The 25,317-nt window shown below is 50.8% G+C and overlaps 10 protein-coding genes across 10 annotated transcripts; 6 read left to right on the forward strand and 4 right to left on the reverse strand.

Moving 5' to 3' along the window:
- Positions 1-3,381: 3,381 nt before the first annotated feature.
- On the forward strand, positions 3,382-4,650 carry N7473_009940 (putative adenosine deaminase; the record flags this gene model as incomplete). Its single annotated transcript, XM_057155879.1, has 3 exons — positions 3,382-3,656; positions 3,727-4,390; positions 4,462-4,650. 3 exons carry the CDS (start codon positions 3,382-3,384, stop codon positions 4,648-4,650), a joined length of 1,128 nt encoding a protein of 375 aa, XP_057004534.1.
- Positions 4,651-4,776: 126 nt separating this feature from the next.
- On the reverse strand, positions 4,777-5,710 carry N7473_009941 (uncharacterized protein; the record flags this gene model as incomplete). The annotated part of the gene is made up of 4 exons (XM_057155880.1): positions 4,777-5,141; positions 5,212-5,351; positions 5,431-5,575; positions 5,638-5,710. 4 exons carry the CDS (start codon positions 5,708-5,710, stop codon positions 4,777-4,779), a joined length of 723 nt encoding a protein of 240 aa, XP_057004535.1.
- Positions 5,711-6,451: 741 nt separating this feature from the next.
- On the reverse strand, positions 6,452-9,193 carry N7473_009942 (uncharacterized protein; the record flags this gene model as incomplete). The annotated part of the gene is made up of 1 exon (XM_057155881.1): positions 6,452-9,193. The coding sequence occupies one exon, from the start codon at positions 9,191-9,193 to the stop codon at positions 6,452-6,454; it is 2,742 nt and encodes a 913-aa protein (XP_057004536.1).
- Positions 9,194-11,630: 2,437 nt separating this feature from the next.
- Positions 11,631-12,396, forward strand: N7473_009943 (uncharacterized protein; the record flags this gene model as incomplete). The annotated part of the gene is made up of 2 exons (XM_057155882.1): positions 11,631-11,722; positions 11,775-12,396. 2 exons carry the CDS (start codon positions 11,631-11,633, stop codon positions 12,394-12,396), a joined length of 714 nt encoding a protein of 237 aa, XP_057004537.1.
- A 530-nt stretch (positions 12,397-12,926) lies between these two features.
- N7473_009944 (putative Coatomer subunit epsilon) lies at positions 12,927-14,072 on the forward strand (the record flags this gene model as incomplete). The annotated part of the gene is made up of 5 exons (XM_057155883.1): positions 12,927-12,951; positions 13,008-13,386; positions 13,456-13,591; positions 13,659-13,897; positions 13,964-14,072. The coding sequence occupies 5 exons, from the start codon at positions 12,927-12,929 to the stop codon at positions 14,070-14,072; spliced, it is 888 nt and encodes a 295-aa protein (XP_057004538.1).
- A 485-nt stretch (positions 14,073-14,557) lies between these two features.
- Positions 14,558-15,934, reverse strand: N7473_009945 (putative 6-hexanolactone hydrolase; the record flags this gene model as incomplete). The annotated part of the gene is made up of 4 exons (XM_057155884.1): positions 14,558-14,692; positions 14,758-15,341; positions 15,471-15,616; positions 15,720-15,934. 4 exons carry the CDS (start codon positions 15,932-15,934, stop codon positions 14,558-14,560), a joined length of 1,080 nt encoding a protein of 359 aa, XP_057004539.1.
- Positions 15,935-17,064: 1,130 nt separating this feature from the next.
- pmi1 (mannose-6-phosphate isomerase pmi1) lies at positions 17,065-18,910 on the reverse strand. The gene is made up of 5 exons (XM_057155885.1): positions 18,874-18,910; positions 18,796-18,816; positions 18,651-18,742; positions 18,344-18,581; positions 17,065-18,280 (listed from the first exon to the last, which is right to left on the reverse strand). Exons 1-5 carry the CDS (start codon positions 18,902-18,904, stop codon positions 17,277-17,279), a joined length of 1,386 nt encoding a protein of 461 aa, XP_057004540.1. The 5' UTR covers positions 18,905-18,910; the 3' UTR covers positions 17,065-17,276.
- A 617-nt stretch (positions 18,911-19,527) lies between these two features.
- N7473_009947 (SAGA-associated factor 29 family protein) lies at positions 19,528-20,710 on the forward strand (the record flags this gene model as incomplete). The annotated part of the gene is made up of 3 exons (XM_057155886.1): positions 19,528-19,702; positions 19,843-20,356; positions 20,425-20,710. The coding sequence occupies 3 exons, from the start codon at positions 19,528-19,530 to the stop codon at positions 20,708-20,710; spliced, it is 975 nt and encodes a 324-aa protein (XP_057004541.1).
- A 397-nt stretch (positions 20,711-21,107) lies between these two features.
- N7473_009948 (GTP cyclohydrolase II) lies at positions 21,108-22,829 on the forward strand. Its single transcript, XM_057155887.1, has 2 exons — positions 21,108-22,350; positions 22,476-22,829. Exons 1-2 carry the CDS (start codon positions 21,241-21,243, stop codon positions 22,503-22,505), a joined length of 1,140 nt encoding a protein of 379 aa, XP_057004542.1. The 5' UTR covers positions 21,108-21,240; the 3' UTR covers positions 22,506-22,829.
- A 582-nt stretch (positions 22,830-23,411) lies between these two features.
- Positions 23,412-25,092, forward strand: N7473_009949 (bZIP transcription factor; the record flags this gene model as incomplete). Its single annotated transcript, XM_057155888.1, has 2 exons — positions 23,412-23,913; positions 23,966-25,092. The coding sequence occupies 2 exons, from the start codon at positions 23,412-23,414 to the stop codon at positions 25,090-25,092; spliced, it is 1,629 nt and encodes a 542-aa protein (XP_057004543.1).
- Between the last annotated feature and the right edge of the window lie 225 nt (positions 25,093-25,317).

The raw sequence follows: 25,317 nt of genomic DNA on the forward strand, positions 1-25,317 counted from the left end.
GGAAAGTCGCGCACAATGTGATACGCCAATCCAATACATGTCAGGCTAAACATCTCTCTCCTCAGAGACCCGTCTCACTCTGCAGCCAACCCCCGGCTCACCTCCGTATCCGGCTCGCGTCCTTCGATGCGTCTTCGATGCTTGATATACGCTTCCGCGTATCCACGACCCCACCTCTAAGCCTTCCTGCAAGAGGGTCATTCTGACATCAAGGGTCTTGACCTACTGCAATGTACTGTAGGATCCAGTCCAGCAGTGGAGGCCTCAGACCCATGTCTAATTGCGAGGTGGCTGGCCCTACGACCCTCTCCAGCCCGGATTGCAATTCCCATCGAGCCCTGCCAAACCTCATCGTGGACTCGGTCCGTGTGACGCAGCCAAAACTCCTTGTCTACCGTACCCCCTCCCTTTGCCAGGGCCCGTCTGTGCAACACTGCACGAGCAACAATTGGGAGAGAAGGTCAATAATTCGCGCCGATGGTGCAACCAGCTTGACTTCTGTGACGCCTGCCAGTCGCGTTTGAGATGGCGTCCCTTTCGACATCGAAGATGTTATCAATCTTGATGATAGCCCTTGGCGAGTCAGCTTCACCGCTGACCTGCTACTGCATGAGTATCAGCGCCGAATCTGGTTGCCTGATTTAACAACCAGGGGTGTGAGTGAGTGGGAACATGAAAATGGCCCAGCCTGCACCGTACGATTTCGACTTGTACGAAGAGACAGCATCCAGAATGGAGTACAGTATGCAGATTCCAAGAGCACCCTATCTGGGTAATATCGCATGATTCGGCTGTTCAGACTGAAATTCCCTGCAACAGTGTGGCGCAGGCTCCAAGGCTGAGCTTCGAGGACCCATGCGGGCACAGGGTATCTCCATCAGACCCGGAATTATGGACCCCGCAAGCTCCCTCGCTAGTTAATGAAGCGGCTCAGCCGGGTTTACGGCCTCGTGAAATGAGGTGGAGCTGGTTTCGGGTTGTGTGTTGTCGGCCATCCAGATTCAGTGGTATGCTTGGGCGATACATCCAGAGCTATGAGTTACTGCCTTCCAAGTTAGGCAGAGCTCAATTTCAACCCACTGAGCATTTATCAGACTGTTTCAGCCGAGCGCGCGTCTCTTCAAATTGAAGACAGAAGCTAAACAATTATCATGGGAGATTTGCGACGTTTCAAGTGTATCCCGCGCACGGCACATCGAAAGGTTCGAATGTACTGTAACTTGATAGCGACCGCCTCAACTTGGCAGCCTCGATGGACACAAAGCACGCAAGCCGAGTTGGTGGTGTTGGGGCCAGCGGTATCAAGCTGGTGGGCTCACACCAAGATCCATCGTGGATCTGGGGCTGAAAACCCAAGTGGATGCCTCCATTAAGGCTGGCCCACACCCACGGTGAACTTTGCAGTGAACAACGTGGCTTCCAGAATACCTATCGAAGGATCACAGCCTCTATCTCACTTGCAGGAACTGCGGCTGCTAATAACGTCAGAATGCATCGCCCCCAACAACAAGTTTACTCCAATATGCTGAGTCCCATTTCAGCTGGACCCTAATCCAGTGTTCTGCATCAAAAGCAACCGCGCCCCCTCTAAGTTTCTTCGCGTCAGCTTCAAGCTCTGAAACGGTCCGAACACGGCACGGGTCGAACGGATGACCGATGGTCGATGAATTCACTGCTCGACCGCGGTCTTGGCACTCGCTTCCTCCCGGATGGCTCAGCGACCAAGGCTCAAGAACAGGAAAAACACGAATCGTGGCCCCAAGTTTAGAGGGCCAACACAGCAAGTAGTGGGCCACGTCTCTGAGACAAGTTTCTCTAACAAGGCCCCCCTCTGGGCCTCTGGCAACATGCCAAGAGAATGCTTCATGGTGAATTGTAACGGTAAGTCGGAAACAAAACTCCCCACAGAATACAGTAAGTGGTCGGGAAATTGATTACCGTCGGTATCTGGGAAATCGACCACCACTAACTACAACGGCAATTACATCCCGATCGCGACTCTATTCTTAGTATCTGTTCGAACATTACTCAACCCCCAGGGTAATATCTGGAGAGTACCCTGTCATAATGGCTGTTATGGCATGCATCAGACACCCCCCCCCCCTGCCCCTGTATCTTCCAGGCATTTTCGAAACTCGACCCAGTTGACTGGATCGCGGGCACGACTAAACAACGCTGTAATTAAGAGGCATCCGTAGACAAAAGTGTAGGTAGGTGATAGGTAATTTCAAACCGTGTCAATAAGAAGTGAATCATATTAACCTAATCAATCCCAAATGGATCCAAATCTAAACAAGCCTTATCCACACCCTATCATACCCTGCACAACGCACACAAAAGAAATGAAAAAAAGAGGCCCTATCTTATGTGGTACCCATCTACGATCTCCGCGGTCTGCGGCTCACCTAACGAGCCGTTAACAGCTCCCACTTTTCATCTTGTTAGTAATTTGGTTCGTTTATTAATACATCCGCCATGTTTCCACCTTCCCACCTTTCCGTGTTTTCCACATTAAAGGTTGTCCCGGTCCCCTATCGTGATTTGATGCGAATTCCTGATTTCGAGCCCGCAATGCAATTTATGCGAAACCCGCTCTTTCGCAAATCACAGATCGCGGACAGGGAATCGTTGGTTATTGCGGGGGGCGAAACGGATGTCGCTGGATGGATGGCTCGGATCCCGCCGGTAATGTAAAAATCTGATTATCAATAATGGATTACTTAATTAATTCATAAGCAAGTAGTTAAGAAGAATGAGAAGTAATGTAGTACTTAGTTATCTGTACTCCGTATTTGGTAGTTAGATACCGGCCCGTAGATTTTCGTTCTCGGTTAATATCAAGGCGCGGCAGAGGTGTAATTAGTTAATCAAAAAGCAATTTGGTTACACGATTAGAAGCAATACAAAACCTAGGCTTTTGGTATGCCTTGTCAGGGAGGAGTACACTATTCGATGATTACGAAAACCTTTGTCGACGATAAGACAACAAGACATTGACCATGGATAAGACTCTGTTTTCTACGTCTGTATTTCAACCCTACCACAGGGCAGAGGACGAGGTAGAATTTAGTTAGTAACCTTTAAGGGTGCTTGGCGGCTTTCATACAACGCCAGTTCCATGGATGCTGGTTAAAGGTTGCGGGGGAGTTGACAGTGGAGAGCCGATCTCTCAATACAGTATTGAAAGTTCAAGTCGATCTGAAGAGAAACATACCGTGATGATAGTTATTTTCATTGTTGCTGGATAGACGATTGCTGCAAGAAAGTAGAGTAGAGCAGTGATATGCAGTCAAGGGTGATAACTTCCTCGCTTTCCATCGTCCCACTTGTACTTCCTCTCCCCGCATTCCTCTTCAAGCTGGTATACCCTCGATACCAACCATGATCGATCTATCTGCTCCCGTCGACAGTGCTTTTACCAAGGCACTGCCAAAGATCGAGGTTAAAATCTATCTCCAAACCATCAACCCCCATCCAAGCCACTTCAAGCTAACCACCCCGCCAAACACCCAGGTCCACGCCCATCTGAGCGGCAGCATCAGTCGCCAATGCCTCCACGAAATCTGGAAGCGCAAGAAGCAGGCAGATCCCAACTTTCCCATTGAGGATCCCCTAGTCCTCATGCCCCCAGGCAAAGTTGACTACACTCTTCAAACGTAAAAGCGATCCAGTCAAATCCTCATCTGACACCCTTCCACAAAGTACCAACTAACCCCGCACCACCAGTTTCTTCCAAGTCTTCTCAAAACTCATCTACCAACTCTGCGACGACCTAGAAAGTCTCACCTACGCAACGACCTCCGTCCTCGAATCCTTCCTCAACGATGGAGTCCGCTACCTGGAACTCCGCACCATCCCCCGCGCATCCCCATCATCCAACATAACTCGAGAAACATATCTAACCACCATCCTGGACACAATCGCCGCATTCCCCTCCAAGAACAAAATTTCCGTATTCCTCATCCTAGCCCTAGACCGGGGCAACACCAGTCCCACCGAAGCTCTCGAAATAATCGACCTCGCCATCGCCAACAAAGCGCGCGGGGTCGTCGGCGTCGATCTATGCGGTAACCCGACGCAAGGCGACGTCACTATCTACCGGGATGCATTTGCGCGGGCCAAAGCTCACGGGTTGGGTGTTACACTGCACTTTGCCGAGACGCCTGCTTCGGGGGATGTGAGGGAATTGGAGACTTTGCTTTCGTTTCAGCCGGATCGGTTGGGTCATGTTATTCATGTTCCTGGGAGTGTGAAGAGGGAAATTGCGAGGCGGAGGCTTGGGTTGGAATTGTGCATGTCGTGTAATGTGCATGCGAAGTTGATTGAGGGCGGGTTTTTAGACCATCATTTTGGGGAGTGGAGGGGTCAGGAGTGTCCGATTGCGTTGTGTGTAAGTTTTCGTGATTGGAGTGTATTATTTGCCCTGAATTGTCTTATGCTGACTTGTCTTTGGGTTGATAGACGGATGATGTGGGCTTCTTCTGCAGTCCCGTCTCGAACGAATATCTTCTTGCGGCGGAGCACTTTGGCGTTGGCCGTGCAGAAATGCTGAGTATGTGTGAAAAGTCAGTGGAAATGATATTCGGCGGGGAGGAAGAGAAGCAAAGGCTTCGCGAGATTATCCTACAATTCAAAAATCAATTTTTCTGAGCTACCACGCCAACAAGAACATCCTCGATGTCATACATTTATCATCCACCTTTTTCTTACTCCATCTCATGCAGCGTTTGGCGGTATGGCGTAGTCGGGGGACCTGTATCTGCCGCCAGCTCTGGCTTATCCCAAGGAGGTGGAGACTGGGGCTGCGATGGTATACTTTGAGGTCATGGCGTGTACGGCCCCGGTGATTGTTGGAGTGGGTATACAGGAGCGTATACAGACTGGCGATCCGAAGCTCTGGTATATCCACAGCAAGCAAGGACCCTCCTCCGAAATAGTAGTAACCAGTAGCAAAACACCAGCCACAGATCCGACGGCAATTCCTGCAATTGCACCTCCTGATAGAGAAGTACTGCCGCTATTATCGATTGGTGTTGGGTCCCACGTAGGCGAAGAAGACGAAGTAGCTGTGGCAAATGTAGTCGATGCGGCCGTTATCGTTCCAGCGTCCGTAGAAGCAGGTGAGGTAAGAGAAGCTGTATCTGTTTTTCCGAAACACCAGAAAAAGCCTTTAGAATAGGATTGTGTGTACGAAGATGGGCTAAAACTCACCGGTAGAGATTCCAGTCAAGAAGCGATAGAGGTTCAAAGTATACCAGTCAGAAACGCAATTGTACATTGTCCATGCTGGCACACTATCGCCCTCAGTTTCAAAAATTTGGAATGCTTCACATGAGTATGCGGTGTTGTCACTATAGAGTAGGATGCAAGATAAGTATGTTGTGGATTTGGCTCAACGCTTTGCATGAGATTAAACCTATATCTCCTTACCAAGATGTTGTGCTCCCCGAGTACACAACACTCCCCCGATAGCAGCTAGTGATAAATGTTGTCGTGTCTCCTGTCTCGTATGCGCAGCCAGCATAGGTATCGCTCGTCGCCCAGGGCAGATTTTCGTTACAGGTAACCGGTCTAGCTGAACAGTACTAGTTAGTAGTGGCATTTCTCTCATCAGCAGTATGGTGGATTTGGACGAACTGTTTTCTGCGCTGATGGACCATCCTACAAAGTTTGTCGGAGTGGTCGAGGCTGTTGGGTCGATCGAAGACATTTTGGAAGAACGTAAGCTGTGCCACAGCCCAGTATCTTAGAAACAGAGCAGTGGAAGCATAAGAAAAGGAGACCACATCCAGGATTAACCTACGTGTGTAGGGAAACAATGACTGTCTAGAGCATTGCAATCTGGGATGGCTTGTAAATATGCAAAGGATAAGGGGCATCAGGGCCTAACTGCCCAAGACACCGAGCTCGCACAGGGTAGCCTCTTTCGGAAAGGAAAAATGCGGCTGAAAAGTTTCATTCTTTAAGGGTTCAATATAGGTTTTATGACCTATAACACACGCGCTAGCCTGCATCGCGCAGACGCCCCGCGAAGATTCCCAAAGGTCTTGACCAGGTAAAGCCAACTTCTAGCCAATGAAACAGCTTTGATCATTAAGATCGACGTGCCTTATTTCCACTTGTGTTTTAGGCCAGAAGGAACAAGCAACTACTGCATTTAAGATGCAGCCAGAGGCGCAATTCCGCCAACCAAGATCTCAGTGCAATTCTTGACGAGTCATGGAATCACTCAACAAGATTGTTCAGGATTGTCTGACAAATTATGGTGCATGTCTCGACATCTCTATCTGTCGTTTGCTTTCTACTGGACCACAAGAGTTGATTCTTATCGGTAATTCTTCATTCCATTTGTAGTACCATAACACTGGCCACGTAATGAACTAGATATGCTATTATTGGGGTATCAATATTGTCGTTACATTTTCATCAGGTCCGGGAACACGCTCTTCCCTCAACCCTGCCATCTGAACCGCCCCTCCTTCAAAGTCTTAACCACACCCAAAGGCAAAAACTCCCGATTCACAGCAGCCAGACTTCCGTAGGTGCGCACCATCTCATCATGATACAGCTCCGCAGCCCAGCGCCAATAGGGAGTCATCTTACTCCAGGTCGCTGAGATCGAGCCTGGCTTGCTTGCCTTTCCCTTAGGCCCCTTCAGCCCATTTTGGCTCTTGGTGAAACCCGCAGTGGCTGAAACACTCTTCTCTTCCGGCACCTCGATCAAATTTTTGTATGCGTACTCGAGGTTCAAGCTGTATGTCTCGGGGTACCGCATGTACTCGTCCAGCGACATGAATGGTAGGTGCTCCCCCTTCTTGTTCTTCAAAGTCTTCGGGCAATCCGAGCCCTCCCTCTCAAAGCGCTCCTTGGCCACTTGGTATGCGTATTCATCATCGATGGCCGCCTTCTGGAGCAGTCTCTGGGGAGTCTGCTTGATATTCTCACGCATGGCCAACAACCGGATGTACGGGTTCAGCAGTCCAAGACCCCCCAGCTCGACAGGGTAGTAGAAGAATCCCTCGGGCAGGTCGCGAATGCCGAATCGCTTGGCAATAACGGAACGCAGGTAGTTGGTGACGCTGGCTCCATTTTTTTCCGAGGCCTTGTTTGAAGCCTTGCTGAAGAGAACTTGCTCGATACGGCTCAGCGTCGAAACGGCCATGTCGATGTGGTCGCGTCCAAAACACATGGCAGGTCTCGCGAAGTTGTTGGCGAAGAACCGTCCAAAGTACCCATTCCAAGCCTGTACCCAGGTGAACACACTTTTGCAGGAGGAGAGCTGTCGGTCAAGCTCTTCGATGTGTTGATCCACCTGCGCCTGATCGATAACGAATCTGCCCTGCCCTGCATCGAGAACCAAAAATCCCCAGCGGATGTCGCCAGACGGGAGGACGGAACTCTGCTTATCCCGAGCTGTTCCCATGCGAACGGTTCCAGTCTTTTCCTCGTTGAACTGCAGACCCATGACGTTGGCGTACTCGGTCATTGCCTCCCAGGCCGTCTCGCAGGTCGCCCCGGCGCCCCAGAACCAGAAGTCGTCGTGAAGTCGATACAGGATTCCACCCTTGGCATGTTGGTTGACCGCATAATCCATGCAAAACAGAACCGCTTCCCCGAAGACATCCGAGAGAGTGTGGCTCATGGGGACGCCGCGCTTTCGAATCTGAGTGGAAGCAGTAGGTCCGTCCTGAACGAACCTGAGTGGGGCCTCCAGAAACACCTTGAAAAAGTTTAACCACATCTCTGGGATGCCAAAGTATTTTAAGGTTGTCAAAACTGTGGCATGGGGCAAAGAGGGCCCAAACCACTGGTAGTCGGACCGGATTGCGGTAAACTCGCCATGTTGGTCCTTCTGAATTAAAGACTCGGTAATTAGCAGATGAAGAAGCGAATGCTTGGTGTCTAATGCATTTTTGACTTGGGCATCGTCGTCATAGCTTCGTGCACCTTCGGGGCGGGATTCGGGCAGTTGACTCAAGAAGTACTTCTCGCCGTAGAGGCGTTTCCGAAGCTGATTAATGCCAGCAGTGCCAAGGTTTGTTCCCTTTCCAAGGAAGTACTTTCGTCGCTCGAGATCTTCTTTGGGGATGTCCTCCTCTACCGAATCCCATGCGCGTGAGTAGAAAAAGTCTCTGAACACCGTACGCAGCTGGACGGCCCATGTAGTTCCCAGATACTGCAGCAACAGACTGTCAAGAAGGTCTTCATCCATGAAAACACGGTATTTGCCGTTCAATTGGCGACGCATTTCGATTGGGATGCCGTCACCACCCCAAGACCAACTGTCAAGGGACGCGAGGCGCATGTTGAGGACATCTGCTACCTCCTGCAACACTTCTTTGTTGCGCATGAACTCCTTGAGGATAGCGGCCTTCTCATTGCTGAGCAAGTCCGTCTTCATCAGTGCACTGGCTACCCATTGGAGCTCGTCGACGTCCAGCCACTCTCCCTTAGTGGCCAAGTGGGTGCCGAACCTGTGAACACTTTCGCGAAGCTCCTTGAGTGCCTGTCGGGATAGCTTGGTCTTTTGGAACAGGCCATCAAGATAGGCGTTGATGGACTCTTCGTTCACCTGGGTGGTACCCGTGAAGGCCAAGGACTCCCACTGTGCACGTTGCTCATGCATCTCCTTCCGGCCCACGTGTTCAAAGCCAGCGTCAGACTTGGTAGAAGCCGCATCGTCTGTCTGTTCGATAGCGGGATCCTTATTGGCGTCATTCAAATGTGACAGCCACTCGGTAACCAGCTTGCTGTAGAATGATGCATGCTCATGCTTGAGCTCCAAAAAGCGTAGATCATTCTCCAGTCGAGTAATCCAGTCCTTCACAGCAGAGTCCGAGATTGATGGGTCATAGCGGCCTTGGAGGAGGAAGCGGCGAATGTTGGTGTGGTCAGCCTGGTACATCTGGCCCATGCCTGGCGAAGTGACTTCCACCTCGTTAGAGTCTTCGTCAGAGGAGTCGACATCCAGATCCAAGTCGTCTTTGTCAAGGGCATCCTGGGGGTACCCTTTCAACCGGGAAAGGCCGTCCAGAAGGATGCGAGCCCGGTCACGCAGATCGGGTGCAGCGTTTGCAGCTGCAATGATATCAGCTTTGCGTTTGTTGAAGAGGACCCGTTGCTTAGACAGCTCCGTGATTTTGGTTTCGGTGATGGACTTGAGGGTCTGAGGGAGCGCCCCGATGGATGCCATGATGCCTTGAGAGTGATGGACGAGATAAGAATTTTGATGCTGGGGAGGGAGATGGTGATGATGGTGATGGTTGAGAGATGTGAGTGAATGAAGATGGATGGTTGGATAGTTGAAAGAGTTGTTGATGCGAGGGGAGTTTCTCTGTTTAAATACTGGAGCGGAGTGGCACCAGTTGTAGTTTCCCTTTAAGGTGACTTAATTCAAGTCCGGAAGCTGGCAAATCACCGATCAAACAAAGAGACGGCGGAGATTACCATCTTCAAATGTTTGCGGCGGGCAACCAAAAGATGATAGTTTAGCGGGGTTTATCTTTCCAGCCTCAAGAGATCCCCACCATCGGCATCCTAATCGGGTAAGGGGGGGGGGGGGGGGGGTCCCACTACAGTTCCGAATCCTTACCACAGTATGAAAATACTCCAGACTCTTGTGATACTGTGATAAGTCCATTACTCGGTTAATAGATTAATTACTTGATGAAATCCGATGGTTTATTACGTCATCAAAGTAGTCCAATCTCTAACTATTCTGGGGTTGCACACCGCTCGTTGAGAGGAAAGTCGTGCCTCCCTTACTTGATGGCTTTCTGGATGCCTCTGAGTCTGATGAAACCGCCGAAGGAAATGACTTTCTCTCAAGACTTGCAAGCGTCGGTGATCGCTGCCTGTGCGAATCCATTGCCCAATATTGTCAGCCCGCATGGGAAGCGTATCATCAAGATATCTGATCACCAAGTTGTCAAGTGGGGGCCAGATATAACAAGAGAGGAAGCAGAAAACCAAAGGATAGCCTACGAACTCGTGGATGCACACGTAGTTCGCGTTCCAAAGGTATTTGCGGTTTTCCCCCCATGAAAAAGGCTGGGGCTATATTGTGATGGAGTTTATAAAGGGCAAGGCCATAGATCCATCAGAAGATCTGACGGCTATGGAGAAGATTGCAGGTGTGCTGAATCACTTTGCAACACTGGAGAATCCTAACCCTGGGTCTCTTAGTGTAGGATCATGTCGTGGCCTTTTGTTTCCCGAAACCGAAGACCTTCATTTTGATAGTCTTGAAGACAAGTTAAAGTGGTTCAATAGCCGACTTTTCGAGCATCGACCCAAATTAAGCCTCCAAAAATGCAATTCTGTGCTTTGTCAGTCAGATATAGCCCCTCGGAATTTCTTGTGGCAGGAAGATGGGTCGCCCTGCCTTGTCAATTGGGCATCTGCAGGCTACTACCCAAGACTGTTCGAACTCTGTGCACAGTAGATTATTGAAGGCAAGTATGGCGCATTTAATTCACTTCTCCCGAGCTCGTTGAATCCCCTGTCAGATCAGGAGACGGCACAGAGAGAGGCTTTGCTATGTGGATGGAGAAATATTCAAAAGTATCCCTTGTAAGTACATGGACTCAACTTCATTCCCTTGATTTCTTTATTTCTTTAGTCAACCCCAAAGGTTGAGGTCGAAACAGAAGGAATTCAGAGTTCTAGACGGATTATTCTGTATCTCCTCCTGCGATGCCAGAGTACCCGCCAGACTGGCATGAGCAGAATCAGGACGAGCCTTCTAGCCAAGCGAAATCTGCGCCATCTAGCCTTCCCTCCCCGAACGTGCATTTGGGGACTAAGAGACATGATCATCCTGGTCGTTTGCGGCAGCTTTTACAAGCAATATCCAATTTATGTGGCAGATCATCGAAAGCTGTATAGCATTGGGGCTGCTATGTATTAAGAAGCTTACAAATTGCCTACGAAAGGGACACCATCACCATGACAATATCACGGTAATAACTAGAAATAAATTCTATTGGATAGTAACTGCCCTAGTCCTAATCAGAATCATCTGAATACCTTATTCGGCATAGTACTAATTCTACAAGCCAAACCCAGCATAGTACTGAATTTTGAGTTTGTTCGCTTCCCTGGCTGAAAACGAGAGCCGGCAATTCATAGAGTCTGGACCTTGTCTTATTCTTCTGAAGGTGCTCAAATTCGGACTATTAGCTAGGTCTATATGAATCAACTCATGGTTGTAGTCAACCATGAAGCCCTAAGGTTTCTGAGTTTCTGGATTCGATGAAAGTAACCACGGATACACATCGTCGCACTTCCAACTTAGGGAAAGTACCACTCAGTACTAACAGGACGCTACTATTCCGCAATGCGACATCTAAGCCTATTTTGGAAGTTTGGAAACACTGAATGGGAATAGTAGTTTCGCGACCTTCGACTTTATCAACTTGACAAGTGCTCTCGCAACTTTTCCTCTTCTTTCTTCCCCATCGCACCTCTCATCTTACTGTCTCTCACCAAGAAGTCACCCATCTCTCACATAACATTATTCAATAGCCCTTGGAAGTCTCACTGACTCAAGGTTTACAATACTTGACTTCTTCTCCTTCTTTTCTAACAAACTTGGATACCGACCCAAGTATACACTAAAGAGACTCGCCATGTCTGCCTTCTGTACCCTCCACATTCAGCCATCCGCCCCTTTCAACTGGCTTGATGCTATGTCTGCAGACAAAGCATACTTTGATCCAAGGTCCGTAGATCTTACCTTCTAGTAAATCAGTCGTCCTAACACATCTATACAGAACCAGCGACCTTCACCGGTTCCCACTCCCCTTCCGAGGTCCTTCCTATCCTATGGACGACCTCAACGTCACCAACCCAGTCCTTGTCCATCCAAAGCCTACCAAGGTATCCACGACAAGCTGGGTCCAACAAAGCCTGGACTTCTGGGAAACAGAAGGCTTCGAGCCTGTTCCCACCGACGACATCGACACTGAAGCCGATGTCGATGACGACAACAAAAGCCTCCTGGGACAGAAACTCGAGCAAGTCCAGCTTGAGCTCATGTGCCCAAACCCCAAGCCATCTGCAGGCAACTCACTGCTCAGCCTGCACGACCAAATCAATACGCCCCGGAAGCAACGTCGACCTACTTCTCAACCATCAGCTCACGAAACCCGCTCGGTCCAACAGACCGAGATGCATCACGACCCGCGACCCGAGGAGTCAATCTCCTATCACCCAATCCTCATTGATCCCGTCCTCGAGCCATCTGCTTATGCCTTCTCGGACTCGGGATCGTCCATGGCAAGCTCGACGGATCAAGAACAGAATGTTGGCCGACTGATTGCCAACAGGGTCCGGCAAGCGGCAGCTCACGGCGGTGCGACATGTCGCACATTGCGAAACAGATTGAGTCTGTGAGATGGATGGATTTGGGAAATTTTGGTGTTTCATGATGTATTGATCAATGAAATTTCAGGTGGATGGTATTGTTTCGAATGTTATACCCTGTGCTGATTCTGTTGACAGCTCTATATATGAGCTATTTATGTTATGATATCACTTGTTTCTGTTTAGGTTAAGTTGTCGGAAGGTGACATGGCCTCCCACCGACTCCTTTTCCTCTCATGTCTCATTGGTTTTTTTGATGTGGAAACCAGCAAGTCAAGAGTGACAACCTGCCAGTATCTCCCTTTTTATTACAACCGATGTGGTTGATTATTTCATGTACAACATTTCAAACTCAATGAAACACCGCGCTCTTCAAGCACGCAACGTCTTAAATTCCCAAGTAATTCCTAGTATCTGATTCGAAGTATACAAAGGCGGTCGGCCTACCTGCCGTCGGCCGAGTTGCCTATTCTGCCGTAACGCCAACATGCAGTTGCTCCCCGACATCAACACCGCATCCCTCATTAGCCCCCCAATCTCCAATCCGCATTAACTACAAGATGGATCCTTTCTCAGCAGAGGGCGGTAAGTTACTCTATATCTCCGCAGATGTTCGATCAGTCCACTCATACCCTCTTCAGAGCTCCTCAACATTCACAATGCCTTCCACTCCGGCCAATACCAGAACGTGATCGACTTCGACACCGCCGCCCTCTCCCCCGAGAACCAGCTCCCCGCCCGTGTACTCAAGCTTCGCGCCCAGATTGCCCTTGGACAGACCAAGGAGGTGCTATCTGCTGTCTCCAGCGAAGAGGATACCCCCGACCTTGCCGCAACCAAGGCCCTGGCTCAGCAGGCCGCGGGCAACACCGACGCCGCCCTCGAGCTGGCTCAAGAACTCGCTGAAAACTACCCCGAGAATGCCACCGTACAAGCCCTGGCTGGCACAGTCCTGCAGGCTCATGGGAATAGCGAGGAGGCATTGGCCCTGCTGTCCAAGCACCAGGGTAACCTGGAGGCGTAGGTGGTCCTTTGTCGGAATTCCGTGGGATGTCTCTAAAGTGCTAATGGTCTTATGGGAATATTTAGTGTCGCCTTGATAGTCCAGATCCACCTCCAGCAAAACCGTACCGATCTCGCCCTCAAGGAAGTCCAGGCCGCCAAGCGCTGGGCTCAGGACTCTCTGCTGGTCAATCTGGCTGAGTCCTGGGTTGGCATGCGAGTTGTACGTACTCGAATGTGCATACCAGAGCGTCTTTGAATCAATAACTGAATGGGAATTTCTTCTTTAGGGTGGTGAGAAGTACCAATCCGCTTTCTACGTCTACGAGGAGCTCGCCTCTGCTCCCAGCACCTCTGCTGCGCTCTCCATTGTCGGCCAGGCCGTCGCGGAACTCCACCTCGGTCGCCTGCCCGAAGCTGAGGCCGCTCTCACCGCTGCCCTGGAGCAATACCCCGATAACACAGAGCTGATTGCCAACACCATCGTATTGAACGTTTTGGCCGGCAAGCTCACCGGAGACCTAGAGGCGTACGTAACGACCATAACCCTCCACCTGGGACTTATGCAGTTAGGCTAACTTTCCTCAATATATAGCCGGCTACAACAGGTGCAGCCCTCCCACGCCCTTCTCACGGAGATCCGGGAGAAGAGCGAGTTCTTTGACGCCGCCGCGGCCAAGTACTCGCCCAAGGTGTCCTCGTAAACAAATAGGAGATTTGCGGAGATGTAATTGGAAAGTGGTTATCTTTGTTTATTGCGAAGCTTGTTATTTGGAGCCAGGATGCATGAGTATCCTGCGTTGTTATGAGTTGACATGACCCCTGCTTATTGTAGAGCAATTACTGGCAACATGCTGTTATTTTTCATTATCTTATCGTGCCCACTGGACTCAGTGATTCCTGAAAAACTCTAAATATGCTCGATAGACAATAAGAACATTGATCGTATATTCAGATCTCCTGTTGGCTGGTCGAGGACAGGTGGTCCCAATGTCCAATGACCTTATTATCGGCTTTACGGCATATGATCAAAATGTCTGTATGATGAAATATGTGCATTACGCTTCGCAGTATCCTAAATTATGTACCAAAACCACCCTTGTGGGTAGGAACTGTACATACAGCTCGTCGACCAGGCCAATCGAGACAAATATGACTATGAACTAGCCACATTCCAGCCTGACCGACATCACAGACGAGAAGCGATCCATTGTCGTAGCTCCCTACTGCTCTGTGTCCCCTCTTTCGAGCCTGCCTCAACATACAAATGTGCGTCATGAGACTCATCGTACCCGATCACAAACGTAGTATTCGGGAAAGCCGACTGCAAATTGCATTAGCAACAGAACATACCACATCAAGATCAACCCGAAAACATCACAGACATACCTTGACCTTCTTCGCAAAAGACTCAATAGGACCCAGCAAAATCTCATCTCCACCCGCCAACAACAAGATCCTCTCCGTCTTCGCATCCTCCCACCACTCCGCCGGCGCACGATCAGGTTCACTCCAACTATCACCCTGCTTACCATCCAGATAAGCATTAGACCATCTCCCCAGCGCCTGGTCAGTAATAACATCCCGATAAGCATTCTCCTTGAACGAAGGCCAATCATGACTGAAATTGATCCACGGCGCATAACCAAACACGCCCGCCAGGGGACCCGACAACGTAATCGGGTCGATATCAGGATGCGGGTGCGAGAGGTGCAGTAACACCGCCATGGCGAGGTTACCACCAGCCGAGTCGCCGCCGACGATTACGTTGGATGGGGCTCGTCCTGCGTCGGTGAGAATGTATCGAAGTGCACCGACTGCTTGGCGCAGTTGGGTTGGGTAGACTTCGTGTGGGGTTAGTGTGTAGCGGGGGAAGAAGACGGCGATCTCGTGGCCGTTCTCATTGACGACTTGGAGCAGGTCGAGCCAGAAATCGAAGTGGGAGGCGCCGGCCGCCATGGCGAAGCCCCCTCCTGTAGGTTGCACCGGGTTGAGATTAGCTTTCGGAATGAGAGTTTGGTGGATGGAGATTGGGTCACACGCGCACATGGCAAGTATGGGAACAGCAAGTGGTGAGGATCTATATGATGATGTGGACGTACCGTGATAGTAAATGATTACGTTCTTCGCATCCTTGTTGCCCAGCCAGTATCCCTCAGTGCCGTGAGGGAGGTCAACTACCTCAGGTTGGAGGCCTCTTCGCTGCATGACAGCATGGTATGTCTGTGGCGTTGTTGGGTCGATGTATCTTCATAGTAACGAATCTGTCAGCTTCCAACTCGCCTGTCTCTTATTCCCAAGCTATTGCCTGTCGGCAGATCAGTATCATGCAGCGCAAGGATAAAACATACTGCTTCTGACGAATAGAAATTCGGCCAACCATCCCCCGAATAGCCGCAGCGGTGACATGATGGCTATACTTCCTTGGGCTACTCTTGCCGCGGAACAGACCAGTGATAGCAGCGTACAATGCCTGCACGACCACCGAAGCATGGACGAAAGGAAGATCCGCCTTTTCCCAGAACCCTAGCTCGGGAAGCTGGATAACGTTTTTAGACTCGGGCATGATGATGATGTGTGCAAATTCTTTTCGGAAGAAACGATCTGGATCAAGTCGAGCAGAAGGAGTTGAAGAGTGAGCGATGTCGAATCCCCACTTTGGGTGAGAGCTTTTACTAGTGACGATTCCCCGCTTTTCTGGGGCTGCAGAATCTCCACATTTTGCCTCGGTCTGAGTCTCGGACTCTCGGTTGCTCCTGGTGGGGCCGCCTGGATGCCGTGGATGATTGATTGGCACAATTTGCTGGTTTGTGAATAAGGATGAGGGAAGTGTTAAGCTGAGTAGTTCGCGGGTTGTAGTCATATAGATGTAGCAGCGGAACGGCCCATACAATAGCCTCCCAATCGTGATGGTTCCCCCAAAGAGCGGGCTAGTTGGGCTGAGAAGGAATTTCTCACAACAATGTGTTAGCCGGGTTGTAGAAGCTGGAGTGTGCTTATGCTATTATGCAGCATCAAGGTGTAAGCTCAAACATCTAATAATGAGATTTCTTTATATGAGGACGCCCCTTGAGATATCCAAATATGTAGCCAAATAGATGCAGGGTAGATAAATATAGCTCCATTCTAAGTCTCAAGTCTTAAAGCCATGCATCTTTTGACAGGTTCGAAATGACTATGGGAAGCGCCCTACACCAAAAGAGAGGAAGTGTCAAAAATCATCAGGGCCAATATTGGGATCAAAAGGGGTTATCACCGGATTCCAGGTCAAACAATCACCACCCCCCCCCTTCCGATGGCCTAGTTGGTATCCACCATAAATTGGTGAACCATTGGTGTGCCCTGGAGGAATGGGCAAACAAAGAAGAAGAAAGTACTGGGCCAGCTTTGACGCTTCGAGCTCCACGGACGGCCGGGCACACCCCTAGGGGGAGGGGTTCATTTTTTGAAGATTCTTTTGCAAATACTATTTTCTAATGATAGTATTTATTCTAGACTATTGTGTTATATTATTTCTAATTATTTAATGTCCTTTTAATAGAATCAGGAGGTGTAAAAGGCTGTATCCGGCGGGACTGGAGACTGGCGATGTTCGTCGGTGTCCGTGGATGACGATGGTGTGGACAAGGCGAAGTATCTAGAGATGGACAAGATTACCGGTTCGATTCATGGAGGGTGAGAATTTATTAATTTTGTATTTTGATCATTATCAACCGCCCGTAAAAGTTGTGAGCGAACTTGATTGGCATTTAGGAAATGCAGAGCCTCGTGTATTATATGTCGTCAACCTAGTCATGAAGCAACTACATACATCATTCTCAAGGCATCCGGGTTTCGTCGAGACATATCACAGGTTCGCACTCACACTGGCACGGCCTATTGATATTCTCAGATTAGAAACCGGAGCACTAGTGTCCATTGACCATATCCTCCTTACCAGTCAGCTCGCAAAACGCCTTGTACGTCGTGAAAACATCATCATCGCCCTCTCCGCTGCCAGTGTTCTCAATGATGCACTCAGCAGTAGCTCCAACAAAGAAGACGTAGCCCTCCTTGACTTCCTCGGTCTTGTTGCCAACGGTGATCCGGCCCTTGCCACGTGTGCAGATCAGAATGCTGGGACCATCGGCCGGGTCAAAGGTCAGCTTCGCACCCGTGCGGTTTAGATCCGTTTTGACCACGCTGAACTCCTCAATTGGGGGGTCGTAGAGCATGCACGAGGAGGCGCTCGAGTATGCGGTTGCGTTGAGAATGGCATATGGATAGTCGGTCGGCATGAGCTTCTGCTCCTCGATGGGGGCGTACGAGTATGTCAACATCTTGGTCAGGGTGTCGACATCCTTGAATTTGGGGGTGAAGCCAGCACGGACGACATTGTCAGAGGAGGCCATGCACTCGATGATATCTCCCGAGACATAGGCGTGGATGTCATCGGCCTTCAGGAACATAGCCTCACCGGGAGACAGCTTGATGAAGTTGAGGAAGAAGAAGACGAACGATCCAATGTCGTTAGGGAACTGTCCGTCCAGTCGGCGGATAATGGAAGCCAGCTCGTCTGGGTTGGTAGGGTTGGTCGCAACTTCACCGGGCAGAGTGCCGAAGCTGACAGGCGAGCTCTCTGCCAGAGCAACCAGCTCTTTCGAAGCAGTCTCGATGTTCTCGGGTGTGGACTCCATCAGGGTGGTGAACAATGCGCGAAGGGCATCCTTGTTCCGCTGCACGACCGCCTCATCGTCCGAATCCTCGTTACCCTTGACGATCTCTTCGAAGTCACTGGCGGCCCGCGACCCGACGAGCTTGCGAAGGGGCTCGATGGCCTGAAGGAAGTGGGTGATCTCGGCCAATGGACGGAAACCGCAAAGACCCTCGAAGGGCGTAATGGCAATGGTCATCTCGGGCTTGTGGTTGTCATCTATGAATTGAAAGTATGCATCAGCCACAGCTACAACTCTGTTGAATTGCTCCCATATCATACCAGGGTAGTTGCGCGGGTCTCGCGCATGGAGCTGCTCGGCCAGCTTCTTGTTGGGGTGGGCCTGGATGCTCAGGGCCTTGCGAATAGAGAGCACCTTGAAGAGGAAGGGAAGTCGTCCTCCATAGCGCTCAGTGATTTGTGTCGACATCAAAGCCTGGTTATCTTGGACGAGATCGAGAAGAGTCCGCTGGGTCTCGAGGTCCTTAGAAGGTAGAGAGGGGTGGGTGCCCATCCATAGCTGCAACGTCGGTCAGTATGTCCATTCCATAGATTGCTCTCTTGCAATATCATAGAACGCAATATGTACCTCCGCGTATGGCTTGTCAGCCTCGATTGTAAAGTCCGGGGCCGCTGTCGTGGCGGCATACCGGGCTGCTGCCGACTCTTGGCCGACCTTGCCTATGACGAAGTTCAGTGCGGGGCATTTCAGGGCAGCATTGATCCGAACTTACCCCAGTCGTAGCTGTTGACGCCTAAATGGAAAGGAGAATTAGCGAATGCGCATACAGGCAAGGTAATTCAAGACTTACCGCACTGCAGCCGAAGCAATGGAATCTGCATTTTGTCGAATGTGTTTTGGGGAAAGATGAAGGGGCGCGTAACTGGTTTTCTATTACGCAAATGTCCCCGCCAAGACTCTCGGTGAGGGCGATTCAAGGATTCAACCAAGGGTCCGTGGCCAACAAGGGTTTTTGTAACAACTGCACCGACAGATAATACTGAAACAGGAAGTTTGGATTCAGGGCCGCTTTATACCGACGAAACCGAAAGACCCAAACATCCCAAATCGGACATTCTCAACACGTGCGCGATAATTCCAATTTCCGCAACCGTCACCCAAGCCACAGCTCCCCTCTATAGTTCTATTTTCATGTTCGGATTTAAGCTTAATGAAAAATGCGGTACTATTCTTAATCTTGGCATCTTAATTATACAAAACAATAAAACCTTTTGCACAATTATCACCACAGTCTAGGAAATCATTTGTAAGACGCGACTGTTCCCCAACGCCAAGAATTAGACGCGCGGGTAGCCGACCGCCCTGGGCTTATCGGCGTCCGTCGCATCTCTCCGCCCTCCCCAGCTCTACTGGTCCACCCACTCTCCGCATTGCGAGCTCGTTCGCCTCTACCGGTGCTTGAACTATTCGACGCGTCTGATAAAACTATCCGTCAGACGAAAAGATGTCTCGAAATCGCCCACGGCCCCGCGACAATGGGCTAGGCAACAATGAGGAGATGGAGCTCTGGACCCGGATCTGCCAGGACATTCGCAAGTCCAAAGAGAAGTTCGACCAGCAAGCATCACTGTCGGTGCAGATCAAGACCCTGGTAGAGAAGATTACACGCGAGGGCAACAGTAAGTGTACCTCTATATGTGGCTGCTAGAGTGACATACTCCTCCTTGTGTCGATCGGCCCGTGCGGGGATGGAAGCCCATCCTCAGACTTATGATGTAGTGTCTATGAGTTGAATACAGCTAACAATATACTTGATTAGAACCCACAATGTCAGAACACGATCAACTCGACACATGGCTACGGCAAAGCCAGAAACTCAGCGAAGAAGAACGCTCAATCATGCAGGACGAGCCATGCGACGTGATCAAGAACCTGGAGCTGCTGACGGCACTCCGCAAAGCATCTGAAGCAGAAGCTCCGCCCAACCGATCATCCGCCCTCTCCAAGTCCCGCAAGAAACGAAGCGAAATCGAGAGCTCGGCCACCGACTCGCCGAGTGCATCAGGCGTGGACAAAACCAGTCGTTCCAAGGGCGGTGTGCCCCGTAGCACGAGTGTGTCAAGCAACCAAGCGCGCGACGGCAGGAGCGAGGCAGTTGTAGTCAAGATTGAAGAAGGGTCTGAAGGGACCAAAGGTACTATGGCTGAGCGCAGCGGTCTGCTTGTAGTTGGAGCATTGGTCGTCTTCAAGCATAGCAAGAACAAGCAGGGAGTCGAAGGCGAGGGTATTCAGTGCATCATTAAGAATATCTCTGGGGATGGGCATAAGAAACGGTACGTCGCCATTTCCCTGTGGCCTCTTTAAGCTTCATGGCACTTGCAGCTAACCCGGCCGGCTATAGGTGGTACGACGTGCAAGACCCGGAGCCTAATGAGAACGGTGAGGAGGGTGCTGTTTTCAAGACTACCGCCTCATCTCTCATCCCTATTCCCCATGCTGGTGCTCCATTGCCTTCATTCCCGGTTGGCAAGCAGGTTCTCGCGCGATACCCCGACACAACCACTTTCTACCGGGCAGAGGTGATGGGATCCAAGAAAGATACTTACCGCCTGAAGTTTGAAGGCGAGGAAGATGACAAGGAGATGGAAACTGAGCGTCGCTTTGTTCTGGACATCCCCAACAAATAAACAGGGTGGCTGGTCCGCGATAGTTCGATGATCTGATGTGATAATGATACCCTTAGCGAGGCGCTACTTGGAGTTTGAGGGACCCCCGGTGACTAAACAGGATACGTGCTGGTCGTGGGTGTTACCTCTATGAACGAAGAAATGAAAATTACTATTTTATACTTGAGGTTGTCTTTTCTAAAGGCAATATATTGGACTACCTAATTAGGAACAACTATACAATGATTGATCTGATAACCGTGTGCTATGCCCGACAGAGACCAGACTAGACCGCGGCGCGCTTATCGGAGTTCTCATAAGCGATGGAAGCTGCTAGAGTAAGCACTGACACGATAATGACTCAGCCGCCCCTCATCCAACGTATCCGGGGCCGAGGGAATAATTGACGCCATGCGAGTGTCGGTGCCACCGCAAATTATTCCGACTCATTTCCTCGGATACCAATTTCTTCTTGAGCCCTATACCTGACGCATTGAAATTGATTCCCGAGGCCACTCTCCGAATACCTCTTCTCCTCGCCGACCGTCGCAATGGCGAATCTCCCGGCTCACGCCTCTCCCAAACTCGCCCCGCACTCTCCTATTCCGACCGACCGACCAGACGACCTCGCAGATGATGCGAGTCAGGGAAGTGGCATCGCGACTGGCGAACAGACTCCTGCCCTCCCGAACTCGATTCTATCGCCCGCATTTACTCCACCCGCGACTCCCGGCGGCACATTGAACCTGACTTCCAACCCGACACAGTTCTTGCACGACAGCCAAGCAGCGAGTATTCGACGCCAGGGGGAACATAAGAAAGCACCTAAGCTGCTGGAGCAGCTGCCCAACGTGGAATGTATTGTTCGAGCTCGCATCCCGACTACCAACGGTGCGGAGATGTTCTTGCATCTTTACCACAACGACATCGATAATAAGGAGCATTTGGCTATCGTCTTTGGATGCAATATCCGCAGTCGGAGCTTGGATCGTGTTCGACCTGGTGAAACCGAGATGGACCGCATGATCCGAGGCGCATATGTGGGCAAATTGCATCCCGGGAGAACTAGCAGCTGGTACGATGATGACAAGAACACGGAATCATCATCGAGTTCACGTATGGAACCCCCGCTGGTTCGGATCCATTCAGAGTGTTATACCGGCGAGACGGCATGGTCGGCTCGGTGCGACTGTGGTGAACAGCTGGACGAGGCTGCGCGGTTGATGTCCTTCCCGGTCGAGGATCTTTCGTCCGATGCCCCACCCGAGGCACAATCCTTGCGATCACAATCCGCGGGAGGAGTAATTGTCTATCTACGACAGGAGGGCCGTGGTATTGGCTTGGGTGAGAAATTGAAGGCATACAATCTGCAAGATCTGGGATCCGATACCGTTGAGGCCAATCTGCTGCTGCGCCACCCGGCCGATGCCCGGAGCTATGGCTTGGCTACGGCGATGCTAATGGATCTTGGCTGCGGCGCCGATGTGAACCCCGATGGTGTACGCCTGCTTACGAATAACCCGGACAAGGTACGGGCAATTGAAGGACCTAACCGGGAGGTATTGGTCAAGGAGCGTGTTCCTATGATTCCATTGGCCTGGCGGACAGGGGGAGAACGCGGAATCAAGAGTTCCGAGATTGAAGGTTATTTGAGAACGAAGGTTAGTTATTTCGCCGAAGATACTCCTACTCCCTCTCCATAACCGAGCCAGGGGGGTCGGCCTTTGGAACAATTGGATAATGCATCAGTTGGAATATTCTTACTGACAGGGTTTATGCTCGGCAGATTTCCAAAATGGGCCATATGATTCAATAATCGGTAGACTTGGCACTTTCATTAAGTTTCATTCGGTTCACTTCTCTCGCTTTCGGCTTTCTCGCTCTCGTGTTGAGGGGATCATTTGCCGATATTCAACTTTCAGTTTCCCAGGGAGTTTTGGTGGCTTCTTCTTTTTTCTTTTTCCTTTTCATTATTTGGGACTTCTCCCTTGTCCACACGATCGACATGACCATTCTTTCTTCATTGTTGTCATTATATTTTTGCATAGTTCCGTTCGGATGACCCGGGCGGCCGTGTACATGATCGTTATTTCGATGCGTATTTAAGCGATACGTGTATTATGATGCTGGTGATCTACTGTTCCTATCTCCGTATGAATATATTTGGGTTTGTGCTAGAACCTAGGCCTCGTGCACCTCTATAATTTACTTTTGGAATAATGGAGCCTGCATGTCTCTCATCTGGGGGAGAAGGTGGATCTCGCCGCGTGTCTGAGCCTCCCCAAGACTCCGCAGATCATTGATGCCCATGACTCGTTGTAGATGGCACTAGGGAGTGATTTGAGATTGTGAAGTAACCGTCCAGACAAAGGGCTTATCATGATAATGGCTAGACTTATTATGAACACGACAATCATCGATGATTTCGGGAAATGGTTTCTTCAAGGTTGCAGGGAATGTCCGAGTCTCGATTGCCGAACAGAAAGTCAACCCACTGGGAAGAGCTGACTCGAACTCTGCAGGGCCCAAATCTTTGGAACCGAGTCGCTCTCCTCAGCACCTCGACCCACCCCCAACGCCAGCACCAACACTCCGGATGCTGGTTCCTGTGCTTGACTCGTCTAGTCACTCCGGCTGAGCCCCTAATCATCTCTCTCTCCTCCCTCCCCTTGGATGGCTCAGGTCAATTGCAAGCTTTGCGAGCGCGCGCGTGTATGAGGCGATGACCAACCGCGCACTGGGCGGATCGATCAATTATGCGGCGCCTTCGCCGCCGATCGAGGCGATGATCGAGGGCGCCTCATTTTCGACCACCACCATTCCTAAGACGGAAGATTCACCCGTACCGTCCCGGTCAACCTCTTTGGGCGCAGAGGGCCTGCTTCCAGAGAATCTCGACGGCAATGGGCCGACAACAGCGGGGCGGAAGCGCAAGCTGAACAGCACATCATCAAGAGGAGTGGCCAACCTCACCCCCGATCAATTGGCGAAGAAGCGTGCGAATGACCGTCAGGCGCAGCGTGCTATTCGCGAACGCACCAAGTCTCATATCGAGGCTCTAGAACAACAGGTTCGAGATCTTGCATCGCAGAAACCGGTGCTCGACCTGCAGGCTGCACTTCAGCACAATGAGCGCATCCGGTCGGAGAACAGGGAGCTTCGCCAAGGGCTCAAGGCGGTCCTGGACATAATACAACCTTTGCTGGCGAGACCGGAGGCTTCAGGTAGACCCCGCCGATTGCAACAACACCTGTGGCCTTGACTGACATCAAGCAGATCTACCTTCTTTCCTCGCCCAACCCAGATCGGTCCCGCCGACATCCCATACCCCTCCTTTCCCCGAGACCGACTCCTTGAACATAAGCGACCAGGCTGCGGCACAAAGTGACAGGCTCTATGCCGAGTCAGTGACCAGCCTGGACACACCCTCTCCAACACAATCCGGATCGGCTTCGGGCAGTCGACGCAATAGCCAAAATGGAAGCCTGCAGCCCTCCTCATTCCGTGCCGCCCTAGACTCCCAGCGCCATAATATTGCTCATGGTCTCGACCTGGGCATGGTGGAGCGGCTAGGGTTCAATTTTCTTCTCGATCCTAATCACAATGTTCCCAAAGTCGATCGGCTTCGGCGCAGCAACTCAGAAAACCTCCGTTCCTCCCAGCCCTCGCCATCACCGCTGTATATGCAACCGATGAACTACCCAGCCGATCAAGTACCGGCTCACGCAACACCCATCAGGAATTCTGCACCGACCTGTACACTGGATAGTATATTGCTCGACTTCCTGCACAACCGGCAACGCGAAGCCGCAGAAGGAATCCCTCGGCAGAAGCTCGTGGGACCACCCTACCCAAGTGTCTCTTCACTGCTAAACCCAGAGAAGAGTGCACAATCACACCCTCTCTCCAAAGTCTTTACGGACATCCTACGCACATTCCCGGACATTTCCTCCCTCCCTGTGCAGGTTGCCGTGCTCTACACAATGTTCCTCCTCATGCGCTGGCAAATCTATCCCACACAAGAGAACTACGATCGACTTCCCGAGTGGATCACGCCACGTCCCACACAGCTGCTTCAGGCCCATCCCCCATGGATGGACTACGTCCCATGGCCTCGAATGCGAGACCGGCTCGTGACCTCTCACCGCGACTACCCATTTGAGAACTGGTTCATTCCTTTCACGCGCGGCATGGATGTGAATTGGCCATACGAAGCCACCGACTGCTTGCTATCCGCAGGCGACTCGGAGGAACTAATCATCAATCCAGTTTTTGAGCGTCACATGCGGAACCTGAACAATTGGTCATTGGGTCCGCTCTTTGCAGAAGCGTATCCCGGGTTGGTGGATACCACGCGAATCAGACCGGAGCCGGGTAAACAGCACTGCTCGACTCCGATATAGTTAGCTTTGGCGTTTGGGACCAAGCTGGACTCGGTCTGTTTTCGGGCATATGATTGTCTCATCTATGCATGGTGCTGGCCTTGATAAACTTTTTTTAATGGTATTTCTTCTCATATGGAATTTAAATGCTTCTATTAGCATGGATGGTTATGATGGGCGGGGCGTCGGGTTGGGAATTTTGTTAAATTTGGTTAGAATACGCATCATGATGCTGGACAAGAGATA

The sequence above is a fragment of the Penicillium subrubescens genome, assembly GCF_028828155.1.
Source record: "Penicillium subrubescens strain IBT 31985 chromosome Unknown utg000007l_segment0_segment0, whole genome shotgun sequence".
Taxonomy (NCBI): domain Eukaryota; kingdom Fungi; phylum Ascomycota; class Eurotiomycetes; order Eurotiales; family Aspergillaceae; genus Penicillium; species Penicillium subrubescens.